General features: G+C 34.7%; 2 protein-coding genes across 2 annotated transcripts; both read right to left on the reverse strand.

Annotated features, from left to right (window-relative positions):
- Positions 1-2,178: 2,178 nt before the first annotated feature.
- Positions 2,179-3,906, reverse strand: LOC18045934 (cytochrome P450 94B3). The gene has a single exon (XM_006440040.2). The coding sequence runs from the start codon at positions 3,780-3,782 to the stop codon at positions 2,262-2,264; it is 1,521 nt and encodes a 506-aa protein (XP_006440103.1). The 5' UTR covers positions 3,783-3,906; the 3' UTR covers positions 2,179-2,261.
- A 4,233-nt stretch (positions 3,907-8,139) lies between these two features.
- On the reverse strand, positions 8,140-11,770 carry LOC18045935. Its single transcript, XM_006440041.2, has 6 exons — positions 11,558-11,770; positions 10,164-10,209; positions 9,676-9,796; positions 9,414-9,484; positions 8,560-8,663; positions 8,140-8,419 (listed from the first exon to the last, which is right to left on the reverse strand). The coding sequence occupies exons 1-6, from the start codon at positions 11,672-11,674 to the stop codon at positions 8,381-8,383; spliced, it is 498 nt and encodes a 165-aa protein (XP_006440104.1). The 5' UTR covers positions 11,675-11,770; the 3' UTR covers positions 8,140-8,380.
- Positions 11,771-14,685: the final 2,915 nt, after the last annotated feature.

Raw genomic sequence — 14,685 nt, forward strand, 5'->3', positions numbered from 1 at the left:
CTTTTTTTTTTTTTTCTACACCAACTGTATCTTAAAATCTGCAGTACCTCAATCCTAAACAAAACGTAACCATGTATTATTGCAACTACTCTTCACGACATTATGGCACATTTGTGTGACATGGTAAATTCGATGAAAATTTGTTTATATTCTTACTTGAGGTATATAATAATTTAGGAGCTTGTAGAAATTGTCTTCACGATGGCTAATCTAAAATTACTTTTAGACATCTATCAATAATGTTGCAGCCCTGAAGAGTGTAGTTCCGCTCATGTTGCCTTTAAATCCATTGCTTGTTCAAAATTTGTATGTCTGCATTTTAGAACCGGACTACATCTTAATTTAGGAATTTTTTAGTCTTTTCTACTTCTTCAAAGGAAGGAGTAAATAAAATGTGAGTCAATTTTGTTTTTAGTCCGATACCTTTATTAGGATTGGTCAGAATAAAAATAAAAATTCACTTAAGGGACGCCCCTGGGGACATCTTAATTTTGAATTTATGTAATTTGTTTCACAAATTTCGAAAGGGAATTTTTCTATATAATTTTAAAGTCCATGCAAGTGTCGTTTTCAAGCCTCTATGAACAAGGCGGTTTTTCCAGTCACTCTTTTGATTATACGATCACGGAAGCAAATGTTTTGGTTGGAAGAAGACAGAGACGAAGATTGAACTTGAAGAAAATTGATTTTGAATGACCGACTATTTTAATTAAATTAGCTTCAAGAATCTTTCTTACTTGGCATTTGAGGCTCTCACTTCTCTTGAATTTTAAAATAAATTTTAGTAGCGTTTGTTTATTTGTTAAATATGTGAATGGATCTAAAGTTTTTCAGGGATATGAAAGGGTCTAAATACTAATATTTGAATAATATGTTTATTTTTTTTAATATCAGAGCATAAAAGGCATCTTATTTGTTTTTTAAATTAAAAATATGTCAAACATGGTTATTTGACATTTATATCCTTGTAAATCAAAATTAAAAAAAAAGATTAAATTTTATAATTTAAGGAATAAATATATTTTATAAATATATATTTTTAGAGTATAATATTTACTTCTTATTAAAATATTTTCCTATTTGCGGACAACCAACGAGGGATGATCATAATAAGGTTTATAAGTCGTTTTCAGATGCAATTGAAGGTAAAGAGGGAAGATTTCGTGAGACTCTGTCATGAATGTTTATTTTTTATATTCAAATATAGATGTCCAAAAAATTAGACATAAATTTAAAAAAAAATTAAAAAAAAGTAAGAAGAATGAAGACGTAAATTTTACAAAAGGTAAACAAGAAAGAACCCCTCAGTTGTCTAGTTTGACCAACTCTTTTCCTCGTGTGTTTGACTCCAGTGGTTCGAGCAAGCTGCATATTATATTTAATATTTATATGCAAAAGTCTATTAAATAACAAATTTAGGAGAAGTACTCTTAACAAATTTAATATGTTGAAAGTTTATAAACCACATGAATTATGGAGTCAAAATGCATGTCAATTTAAATTCATACCAACATTTTGACTACTAATTAATTTTTAATCATTTTGTCCTATACAATGAATAAACCAGTATGATTTTTGTCACATTTAACTTCTATATAATTCCTTTACCAAACTTTTTTTAAAAAGAAAAAAAGTCAAAAAATCTATAGAATTAGATATTAAAATCATACCAATAAGCACTAAAATCAAGTCGTAAAATCGTTTTCATTGACTAATTTCATCACAGCAAGCAAAGTTTGAAAGTAGAATATTATCCGGTCAATATTTCTACCACGGGTTGTGATACGAAGGATCTCTCTAACCAAAAGAAAAGCAGCATAATACATGATACGCCACGATTTAGTAATAATGAAATTGCCCATCACGCAAAAGAACTAGTCCTATTTACTCCACATATAAAAAAATTTCGAGCAAATTTTATCCAATTATCACAACCAATTGACCAAAAATAAAATAAAAATAAAATCCAAATCTACAAAATATGAGTTAAAAAATGATAATAAAAAAAAAACTGCATTTTAGTTTAAGTTGGGTTTTTTTTTTTTCCTCAATACATATTATTCTATCGTATGGCCTTTTTTTTGTCATGTCTGTATTTGCTCTCGTGTAATTAAATGAAAAATAGACGTGAGTTGCAACGAAAATTCAACAAAAAAAAGATAACAATATACACCAAAACAATCAAAGGCTTAATTTGCCGTCATTTTATAAACAAAATAAAAATAAGGCCTCCTAATTTGTCCACCACTTACATTACAAGTTTACAACCACTCATTAATTCTTTTGCGGACTAAAACTTTTAGCCCGCCAATCATATGACCCGTCAACAAAGGAACAAAAACCGGCTGATTCCCACTGACGGGTTTGATCTCGAACCGCCTGAGTACCGAACCAACCACGTACTTCATTTGGATAAACGCCATCTCCTTACCGAGACAAACCCTCGGACCGGCCTGAAAGACCGGGAACTTGTACGGACTGACAGGCTTCAAAACCCGGTTCTCCCACTCTTCGCCCAGGTCATCGAGCCATCGGTCCGGTTTAAACTCCAGGCGATCCTTCCCCCACAACGTCTCCATCCTTCCCATCCCGTACGGCATATACGTCACTCTGTCTCCCTTCCTCACCGGGGTCCCGTCCGGCAACACGTCATAGGCGGCGGCGTGCTTGGAGTCCCATGCAACCGGAGGGTAAAGCCTCATGGACTCGCACAGGCAGGCTTTCAAGAAATTCATCTCCTTGAGAGTTTCAAAGTCCAATGCCCTTGCCCTTCCGATGTTATTTTTATCAGTCACTAGTTTCACTTCATCCACAATCGCCCTCTCTACGGCTTCGTTTTGAGACAGCAGCCAGAAAAGCCACGTCATGGCCGCTGAGGTGGTGTCTCTTCCCGCCATAATGAAGCTAATGGCCATGTCCCTCGCAACTTGCTCGCCGTGTCCAGCTGATAACAATCTCGACAGAAGATCGCCACCCTCGTCACCGTTAACGCTGTTGTTCTCCTTCTTGTTTCGAATGATTTCCATGACGGATTCGTGAACGAGATTGACTGACTCTTTGAGCTTCTTCTCAGAGCCCATGTTCAAGAGTCGTTTGATTTTCCAAACGAGGAACACCGGGGCCATCCCTCGCATCGCACTGATCTCAGAAGCTGCATCAAAAGCTTTCACGAGGGGCGGCAATGGTTGCGAATGATCCAAGCAAAACGGGTCAGTGCCCAAAGAGACTTTACACACAACATCAAATGCGAACCTCCTCAAAATATCTTGGAAGTCCAACACTCTTCTGCTCTCCGCAGCTTCTTCAAGCATCGGTATGAGACGATCATCAACTTCCTGTTGGAGCGTTTTTACGGTGAATTCTCTCAACGACTTTGCGCTGAACTCGTGGCTAGCAAGCTTGCGCTGCATGCTCCACAACTCTCCGTCGACGTTAAATATCCCGCAGCCGAGAAGGTCGCCGAGGATCTCAGTGAAGGGCCTGCCTTTAGGGAAGTTAGTGAAATTGGACTTGAGCATGTACTCAACGTTCGCCGGATTAGCCGTCACAATCGTGCGGCGAGCGCCGAGGCGTTGCACTATAATGGTCTGAGTTGGTGACTGTGACAGAAGATCAGTGTACCAGTTCAAAAGTTGATGGCGGTTTCTGTAAAAGGAAACTAAGCAACCGATGAAGGGGTAAGAAGGAGGGTGATGATCGCGATGACAAGTAGTAATAGTAGTAGAAGATGAGAAAACGAAAAACCCTAAAGAGAGTAAGAGAAAGAAGAAAATGAACATCATTGCTAATCTCGTTTGAAGCCTAAAGGTTTTGCAATTGATTGTTTGTTTGATCTTTGAAGAGAGTATGTGTTTCTCTCTGTGTGTGTGTGTGTGTGTGTGTGTGTATACACATATATATGCGGCGCTGGTCCTGATGTGGTGGGTATACGTGACATAATGTGCAACCCCATGCGGGGTTTTATTATATACACGTAAATGAATTACCTACCGATCGACTACTACGGTGCTTGTCTTTTTTCTTTTGTTTTGTTTTGTTTTGGAAAGAGACAAGAGACCTGGTCCTTTTTTGTCACGTGGGTAATCTATTTTCGAGGTTCTAATAGGAAGAGGACAACTTTGTTTGGGGGGGTTGGGGGGGGGCGCGTTCGGTTTTGTCATTTTGACTTGACTGGAACCTTGTTATGGTTATTCTTTTTTATATGGAATGCCCTATCTACTAAGAAATGACTGCACTTTTAATTTAATTTGCTCCACCGAGATGGATACGGGGATTTGAGCTATCTTTAGTTTAAAAATGAGTAGATTTTCACTATCATTTAATTAGGTTTATGCGTAATAAAAGATGCACAAAGATGGACTTGTCAAGTTGGGATATAAAGTTGATTTTAACAAGTTATTATCAATAATTACAATGTGTTTATTGCTAGTTAACTCTTTAGACAAAATACAACTTAAAACAGTCACGCTAGCGTGCTACCATGGTGGATTAAGCAGTTATGGTCAAATTATTTTAGATTCACGTAATATCAAAATGCAATATAAAGGTTAAAAAAAAAAATAGTGACAAAATGGTGGCAATAATAAACAAAAAAAACGACATCTTTTTGGTAGTTAAGTATAAAAACACCTTCACTTTGAGTTTATTCATACCATATCGTTTTGTCGCAATTCGTTGTGTTTATCATTTTTCATATCAGAAGGAATCCAAAAAAAAAAAAAGATTTAAAATGAGTGTTGAGACCTGGGTTGTGATGGCTATGACATAACTCACTCGGATTTAGGTGGCATTTATTTTTTTGTCTGAAATCTGAATAGACCTAAATTAGTCTGAATTCTGAATAAATCTGAATGTCTGAATCTAAATAATATGTTTATTTTTTCGTCTAAATCTCGAAAAATAAGTATTAAGTTGTTTGTTTTTTTCAACTTAAAAAACTGAAAATATGTACTTTTACATTTGTATCCTTATTAAATTTGAATGTCAAATAAATACTATATTAAATGCCATAATATTTTAACATTTATAAGTAAAACTATATTCAAGTGAATACATATTTATTTTGGAATTTTAATATATAAAATACCATAAATTTTAAATTTTATCGGATATAATATAAGAAAAAAAAATGGATATCTTTATATGGGGTAAATTTCTATGGGTGAGTTTTGAGATAGGCATGAAAAATAAATTATAAAGCAGGGATATTTTTGACATTAGTAAGTAATTGACTTAATTTAGATTTCTCCATTCAGTAAAAAGCCAAAAAAATTAGCTTATTTTATTAAGTCAAAATTATCTAAAAAGTCTCATTAAGTTATAAAAATAAACACCTCTAATTAACTTAATTAATTAAGTTAAATCACTTTAAGTCATTAAGTTAAAAAATAAACGCCACCTTAGTCTATTAGAAATTTGTTTAGAGGTTAATTATTTATACATATATAGAAATGATGATTCAATGAGTCACGTTGCTCGTATTACTTACAAAATACGGTTTATACAAATGGCACATTTCTGCAGCACATCGTAAATAGAAATAGAATAGCATTTGTGAATTAACCTGGCGGTACTCATGAAAACGTGATATTATTGGGGGTTTTCGAATTTGTGATATGGAAAGATCGAGTGCCGACATTTAGGTTTTAAACCAATATCCAGAAATTATGACCGTAAAAAAAGCATGTACTTAAAAGTCTTTCAATTTCGTAACCTATGCCACACACGCATTCACGATATTTACTGTAGCGCACGTGCAGAGGGAGAAAGCCGAATAATGGATGAGAAGGAAGCATACCAAAAATTTGTGGGTAACGTTAACAGACTGTCACTAAAAGTCTAAAAGTGCAAGAAAGTTTTGGGTCATTGAAAAATGAATGAAAAATAGAAAGTAACACATTATTAGTTAGGGGGGGGGGGGGGGTGATTTCACAGGCATAGTTGATACTGACATATCACAATGTCGGGTTTCAAATTAATTAAATTATTAAAAGCAAGCTTACATTTTTCATTTTCAACGTGATCTCTGTGGCTATATATTGAGTGTATAGGCATGCAGTCATGCAGGTGTAGGACTGCAGTAGCCACTGTAGCTAAGTACGTGTAAATGCTCTGTGTGTGTGTATATACACATAACTTTTCAAAAATATTTACTAGGCAGCGGTCATGGTAGAGCTATTCTTTCGTAGAGCACTGATGATAACCGTCAGGTAATAATAATAATGAGTACAAATTTAATATTTATTTATATGATTGTACGATTATCATCGACGCTTTATAGTAGAACAATTTCAACATAACTGAACTTTTTTTACTGAACAAATGTTATAAGAAATAATTGACTAAAAAATTTCATTTTTAGTTGAAAGAAAATGACCAAAGCATACTTGTATGTCTAATTATATACTTATACACGACTGATTTTTAAATAATAATTATTTTACACACATAATATTTATTTACTCAACTTTTTCATGAGTGTGATTTTATTTTTCAATGTCAGACACCTTAAGAAGGTATCATTCAATATTAACACAAATTTTCAAATAGGGTCATTATTAATTTATTTATAAATCTTATCTGTAGTCGACATGATCTATCCTCAACTTAGATGTCGATACGTAAAATGACAAATCTGTCAAAAAAAATTAACTTGAAGCAGCGTGAGCTCAGTGTGTGGAGTCTGCGGGTCTACCCCCACAAAATTCCAACAGTTCAACATCTGGCTAGGCCTAGGCAGGAGGAGTCAATAGCCGCAACTGAAAAAGGGCACGTGAATGTTTAAACGCACGTTTTAATTTGCTTTACCAGGGAATGTCGGGGACTCGTGATTCGTTTGCCATTTGTACAGTAGCAGCTTATCTTATCTTTTAATGGCCGTTGTCATTTTGTCTTCCAAAAAAAAAAAAACCTCTTACAGTGGATTACAGACACTGACAAGGCCCAACTAGCAAGATCTTGAAGGCTCAATGTAAGAACAGTGGTCGTTCGCCGCAATGCGGATTCGCACAATCAACGAAGTGACGTTCCATTATTTTTCTCTCCATATTTATAAATAAAACGGCGTGGAATTTATTACCCTGAAGTCTGTTTGGCACTCAGCTTTAATTTTTTCTTAAAAAAAAAAAAAACATATACGTAGATAATTCGTTTTGGTATAGACAATGCGTATGAACCGAAATTCGAGCCATAATAAGAAATTGTAATTGACGAATTGAAAATTTTGTTTCTACTTTTGATATTGTTGCAGTAGCCACCTGTATCGGTAGCCATCGTGAAACCGCGCAAGCAATCTTGGCAAAATCTTGGGCCTAATAGAGCAAGTGAAAGCAACCACTAACCAATCCATGCGCGGCGCCGTCCACAGACTACTACAACTTCTTCGTGGTAGGTTTTTCACACGTGGTTTTATTTTTGGCGATTATAATTAATGCGATCTTAACGTGCCCAAGCGGCCACGTTGCACGATTAATGGGCATCCAGTTCCTGGCTTGTAATTTATAATTAAATACGCACGTGCAATGCTGGCAAGAAAGAAGCATGCTTATAATGATAATCCCAGCACGTTCCTTAATTCTTAAAAGTGTGATGAAAAAGGAGACACGCACAAACCCTGTTAACATTTTCATAAAGTTGAATGAGTCCACATCCCTCATGGGCCATTTCTTGGATTGCGTATCCCAATACTCTTCGTCTTCACTAACCTCGTATGGACAGCCAATCCCCCATTGACATTTGACACAGAGATTTTAAACGACGCAAACTGCCAATCCCAGTTGATCGAGAGATTTTCTCGGACGCTGTCAATGTGTTATACGTCGCCGTGATAATGCCTAATTGTGATGCTTCTTTTCATTGAAGCTTCCTTTTCAAACTGCTTGATACCGCCAATGCTTGACACAGGTGAATACTTACATGTACAAGTACAACCAACTGATAAAATTATAACAATTACATGTGTACAATTCTCTATACAATGTCATTACTTGATCAGATAGTTGAATATAAATTAGATCCAATGTGCGACAGATTCGCCGACTTAAGACCTTCAGCTTCAATAGATGGATAAACACTGCATATAAAACAATTTCAGAATTTCTCCTCTTTTGGCCATTATTAAAGTACTTGCAAGAGAGGGGGTTAAAAAAAAAATCATCATTAAGCAAAAGCACAAATAAGCCTGTACTTAACACAAAACCACAAAATTTAGGTTTTAGAAAAAAGTTTGTCGTTATCTCAGTACAAATTACAACTACTTCCAGAAACACTACTTGTAAGATACATTGGGCCCTTATCCAAGGTTTACACAAAAAAATTGATAAGTCTTCTACTAGATGCATCACATGCAGAGAGCAATTTGGCCCTCCTCTTTCAACTGTACTTAACCATTTACACTTTTCAAGCGTGCAATCAGCTCATCCTGCACAATGAACCATGTTTTTGTAATTAGCAAGGCAGATGCAATTAGTCCTATCTTGGACCATTAACAAAAAGAACTGGATAGGCTTGACAGAAGAAGAGAAACAGCAAGACAGAATTCAAATAATTTCCAATACATGCCTTCTTTCCCTTGGGTGAAAGACCTTTTTCCTTGAGAAGCGCACGGAGCCTCTCTACTGTCAAACTGTGGAAGTCCCTCTCGGCTGCACGGCTGTTTGATCCCTCTGCATGTTCAAAATCTATCAGAAGCTTAAAAATATAATAAGGTTATTTCTGAAAAGGAATGAAAAAGTTCAAAACACAAAGCGGGTGAATAAAGTAGGAATCTGAAGCAAATTGGATTGCAACATAATTTTGAACTTCTTCAAGTTAATATTAGATAGCAATTAACACACGCGCACACACACAAAGGTGGCAATAAAAATAGTTAGAGACAACCATCTGTAACCACAAGCAACAAACAGTTACTATGTATTAGAAGCTGCTTCAATTTTTATCATAATTTTAGTACGTGAAGGTCATCTCCTGAAGCAGCACACTTTAAAGCAATGACCTTGGTACATTATGTTGTTTGCAAAATGAAATGAAGCAATGAACTTTCTACTTCCCATCCAAAAACATAAGCCAAAAGTATCCAAAATGGATCAATCAGCCCAAGGATAAAAAGACGGATAGCAAGAAACTAAAAGTGTAGCAAACTGATTTCAAATCAAGTAATCATTTGCATCGGCATTATAAGTCTCTGGTACAACCATTATAGATCATTAACCATCTCAAGCCCTTTGAAGAACCAAGAAGAAACTAATCATAGTCAACTAATATGGAAGCAGTTCTATTGTAAGTTTATAGTTTGATCTCCAGAAAAAGTCAACGCAAAGGATTTTTTTTTTTTGCATTATTTTTTTTTCAAAGATGACAACCACATGTACCAAAACACACAAATAACTAGTGCAATACAAACTATTTCAAATTACCTTGTCGAGAACTAGTTTGACAATTTGCTCTCTTGGCTGGAGTCCTAGTATCCAAAATTCTCTCTGCAGTCCTGAAATTTGCGATAGCTTATATTAGTGAAGAATTCACAGATGGTTGCAAGGAAAGGATTCACCAGAGTACACTCTGTAGCTTGCTACAGAGCAGATTAGCAAACCAGAAAGTGCCTAAATCTGAACATTAGAAACAAGACCAAGAAGACCCATTTCAAATGTAATTCCTTCAAGATAAATGGGTTAGTACCTTTTTCTATCAGCTATGGTTGCACCTTTCACATCCTTTGAACTGGGATCACCCTTCTGTTTCTTGAGAGTGAGCGATCTAATCAGTATGTTCTGTTGATTTGTTTTTATCAATTGGTCCTCTGGAGGTACAAGTAAGAGTCAGATAATTAAATTAGGCTGAAAAATGATCAATCAGTAAATTTTCACCCCAGCCTTTCCTTCAGAAATTCCACAAATTAAAGTAGAATGATGAATAATAGACTCCACAATATGAACTATGAGAATTCTATCATGGTAAATTTATCCTTTCCAGGTATGTACCTTATAATAGATTTATATCTAATTAATGATGTAAAAATGTGAATCTGACAACATCACAAGTTAGGGTTCTTTTAAAACAAAGGAAGAAACAGTAGAAACATGCAGCAATCAGAATACAGAATCCATGCTTTGCAAGCTCATCAAAAGTTGAGAAATATATACCGAAGGTTTAGAGCATATGGATACCTGGTGGTGATGTGTCATGCTCACAAATGTAAACTCGCATCCCACCCTGCACAAATATTTGAACATTCAAACAAAGTCATTGAAACTGCTTCTTAAGACAGGATTATGAATTTCAATAATTAACTAAACCGACTTATTAAAAAGCCTAACTGGCATCAACTTTTTCAAAGAAAATGTTAAAGGAAAAGAACAAAGTAAGTAAAATTCTAAGAACATTAGCAACCAAATTCTAATCAACCTCAATCTTAGAAATAAAACAACTATGAAGAGATACTCAATCTTGAACCATAAAGAAACACATTTATAAGGCAATATCTTTTTGCAAATTGAGGGATTGGAAATGTTAGGTGTAGAAGTACAGAACAGCCTCCAAAATCAAAATTCAAGTAGCTATGCCGAAATCCTTAACAGCACCACCAACATACTGATAAAGCTATCCGGAAGTGGGGGCATGTAACATTTTAACTGTACCACGTGCATCTCTACAAACATTCCATTGACAGATCTTGCAACCAGGAAACAAACTTGCGCTTCCCATGGAAAGAAACCATGAAAACCCATCAATGTTAGTTCTAAAGATCCTTGGTCGATTTTTCCAAAATGAAAGAGAATAAGTGGAGCTTCTAAAATAAATAACATTAGAAAGAAAAAACATAAATATACTTCTTATTTCTTAACACCCAGTTAACTAACTTACCATTACGGGAAAAAAAAAAGATACCAGCATAATTACAAGATAAATGCAAGGAAACACACTGAAATCCCTAAGCGACTAAATAACATTAATACACTTTTTGATACCCTGGAAAAGTAACAATAACCAAAAAAGGGGATCAGCCGACAATTACAAGACAAATTCAACCAAGCACAATGCCTAATAAATTTAAATTTCCAATCAACTCCTCCTATGAAATTTTTTTTCTTTTTTTGGTAGAGTTTCACTTGGAGTTTGCATGGCCACAAAAATTGTACAAAACCCACCTCTATTCACAACTTCAAGCTACATACACAAATAGATACAAACCCTTACAATAAAAATCCAGCACTGAAACATCAAGTAACTAGCAATCTGCAAATGTGTTGGCATATGTCCACTCAAAACCCTAAACATAATTCCTCCATTTCGTCTCCCATAAATCGATTCAGAAGATTTTTACTCTTTAAACTATCCGATAGTTCTCCTCTCATTTTTAATTCTCAAATAACCGTATTGCTACAAGTAAAAATAAAATATAAAAGCAAAAACAAGAAACTAGACTGGACTTAGCACTTGTTTCGGGCTCAGTTAAACGGCGATTCAACGCAAAGTATTTTAAATAATTATTATCACTTCCCACATTTTGTCGACACCACAGTAAAATAAAAAAAATATTAATTTGAAAATCGGAAATCACCTGATTTGGGGAGAAGGCGGCGGAGGTGAAGAGGCCGCGAGAGGGGAGATTGGCGAGGAAACTGGAAGCCGTCTGATTTGAATCAGACGGCTGAGGTTGAGAAGACGACGCCTCCATGGGATTTGGCGCCTGAATAACCCTCCCGAATTACACAGAGAAGTCAGAATAGTGAAATATGAGTCAATTCGGATTTTTCTTCTTCCCTTTTTTTTTTTTTTTTTTTTGGTGGGTTTTGGTTAGTGGACTAATAAACACTCTTCTATATATGTGGGATTTTTTAATGATGTGGTTAATGTTTTTGATTAGCAGTGGTAATTTAGTAATTACGAAAATGTGGTAAAAAGAAGTGATTTTTATTGTATGCCAGTATTTGCATATTCCTTGTATCATTTAGAGACAGCACGTCTCGAATTATTTTTAGAAGACTTATAAGTGATCTTAAAAAAGTAAAAAATATTTTTAGCATTTAATAAATATTTTTAAAAATTACTCATGGTAACTATTCATTATTGTATTGTTTATTCGATCTAATGTGTTAACACAATATAAATAATTAGAGAAAAAAACTTAGGTGAAATTGGTGTTTGTGCAATATGGTATTATGAGTACTACTAATTTACAATCCAATAAAATTTTGAAAGACAGTACCGGTAATTTGAAATTAACATATCATATAATGAGAAAAAAATGAGAATAAAAGCAAGTGACAAGTACTTTTAAAGTATCAATAGTGCTATTTTTATGAAATATATAATGACTAAAATGAGAAAAGAATTTGAAAAAAAATTAAAATATATGTTGTTTTATCATACAATATCACATATACATGTGCAAGTGAGCGTGTATATACGTATAAAAATATTCATAATACCAAAATAAATTCAGAGGGAAAATAATCTTTTTATCTTGGATTATTTAACAATAGTTAATGTAATTAATAGAAAAGTAATTAGTTTATATAAAATTAAAATTTGAAATGCTTAGAAAATATTATAAAAAGCTCATGGTTGCGAAAAATACTTTTAACGATTCTTGAGGGCTGAGGCGGCTAGGAATGAATTTCCTTGTATTATAAGTGGGGTGTCATAAGTATCTTAAAGGGGTGTTAGACCTTCTTGTTTCATAATTGGGCCCAGCCGAGTCGAATTAATATGAGTCGAGTCGGGCTTTTGACATATCTCAAACAACACCGAGCTCCTAAAGACACCCCATTTATATCATTTAAAAGTCATTTTAAATTTAAAAAGTATATTTCTCCATATTTATTAGTTTTTCTTAATAAACTCTGAGTTATTTATTCTACATCAACGCCAGCTCGCCTCATTGCTTCGAAAGAACAAAATTTTGGGCTCCAATTTTTCAACTCCTCGAGACTATCTTTCTTTCGTAGTTATAAAAATGACTTGCCGCCGGTATCTAGGGACATCCTGGAAGCGGCGTTGATTCTCTGTTGATCGAAAGTTTTGTTATTTTTCGGTCTATATGAGTTTTTGGAGACCAATGTTGAGGGGGTTTGTGAATTTATTATTAAATTGATGTTGTTTTCTTGTATTAAGAATTTCAAGCCCTTAACTCCGGTGCTGCCACCGACAAATCTGGTATCGGAACTGTCGAACTCGTAAAGGGCGGATAATTCAAAAATTCAGGATTCAAAGGAGAAAAAGGCTAGATTGTCAATTGTGGCCTGTGCACTTTGGGTATTTGGCTGTGAAATTTTCGAATTTTTATTTTTTTTTCTCAATCAAACTTTTCTACCTCTATATTACTCATTGATGAATGACGGGGCGGGATAGCGGGAGCGGTTTGATAGGGTTGACACAGTAATAAATGAATACAATTAGGGTAAGAGTGCGATTGGATCTTATTATAAGCCAAACGAATAACTCTTTAAATAATATTTTTAATTTTTAAAAACACTTTAAGCCTGATAGCGAGATTTTGATATAACCTAAAAGAAATTTTAAAACATGAATTTTTTATTGAATGATTGGAGTTATGAAAATAATAACAATATCTCCTTATTTATAATAGATTAAGCTTACTTTTTAAGTTATAAAAAAATTTAAAAATCCTAGAATATCATCTTACGTCAATGAACTATTTTAATTCTTATTTTTTGATTGTACAATGTCAAAGTAGCGATCTACCAATAACCAACAAGAAACTAGTTTGTCATTAATTGGTAAAATTGTGAACTTGTAAAAGGATTTTATTAAGATTCTTGGTAAATATCAAGTCTTCGACACGAGGCTTAGGCGAGGTTGTGAGGCATACAGCGACATGCTGATGGTATTACAGTCCTTACGGATTTAGGGGATTTGGGCGTTAGGGATTTGTGAGTTGCGGCTGCTAGTGAAGTGCCATGAGTGTAGAGTTAGGGACTTAAACTTGTTTTTAATTTAAGTTAATATATATTTTTAAATTACTTTTTAATTTAATATAAAATTTAACTGAATCTAAATGTTTGATTTTTAGGATGCATTTGTATCTAGATCTATATTCATATCTATACGAATTTTAATTTTCTACATTTGGATTTAGATCTTCCGATCCTTGTTGGATGCCGGCCGAATCCGGATTTAATTACCATTCATAGGCGGGTGTCAAGAGCTCGATTCAATTAACATAAGACCATATTAGGAGAGGCAACAATCCAATTTAATAGTTCATTATTTTTGTATAAAAAATTAAAAATTTCATTACCGTAAACCAAGAACTGAACAGGGCACAGCCTTCTATCATTAAAACCAACAACAAAAGTACAAAAACCACGGGCAGCCGCCGCAGGGCAGCTCTCCACGTCACGAACCCAAAATCTGAATCAGCACATTTGTCGTTGAACACAAGTGCGCTAAGCATGGAGCAGCGCATGTTAGAGTGACACGCCACTGGCCTTCATTAAAAATCGGATAAGCGAAGGATTAAAAAAAAAGGAAAAAAAAGAGTGTGCCTATTATTTTTTAATTCTATCCGCCAAAAGAGGAAATAAATAAACGAGCGAACCGGATAAGCTTAAGCGAACAGTACGTCAAACACAAGCCATTGACCACGCAGCTCCATGACCAATCATGCAGCATCCGCATCAGGAATGTCCACGTGTCCCGCTTCCACCGGTCAAACTGATAAGC

The sequence above is a fragment of the Citrus clementina genome, unplaced genomic scaffold (assembly GCF_000493195.1).
Source record: "Citrus clementina cultivar Clemenules unplaced genomic scaffold, Citrus_clementina_v1.0 scaffold_3, whole genome shotgun sequence".
Taxonomy (NCBI): Eukaryota; Viridiplantae; Streptophyta; class Magnoliopsida; order Sapindales; family Rutaceae; genus Citrus; species Citrus x clementina.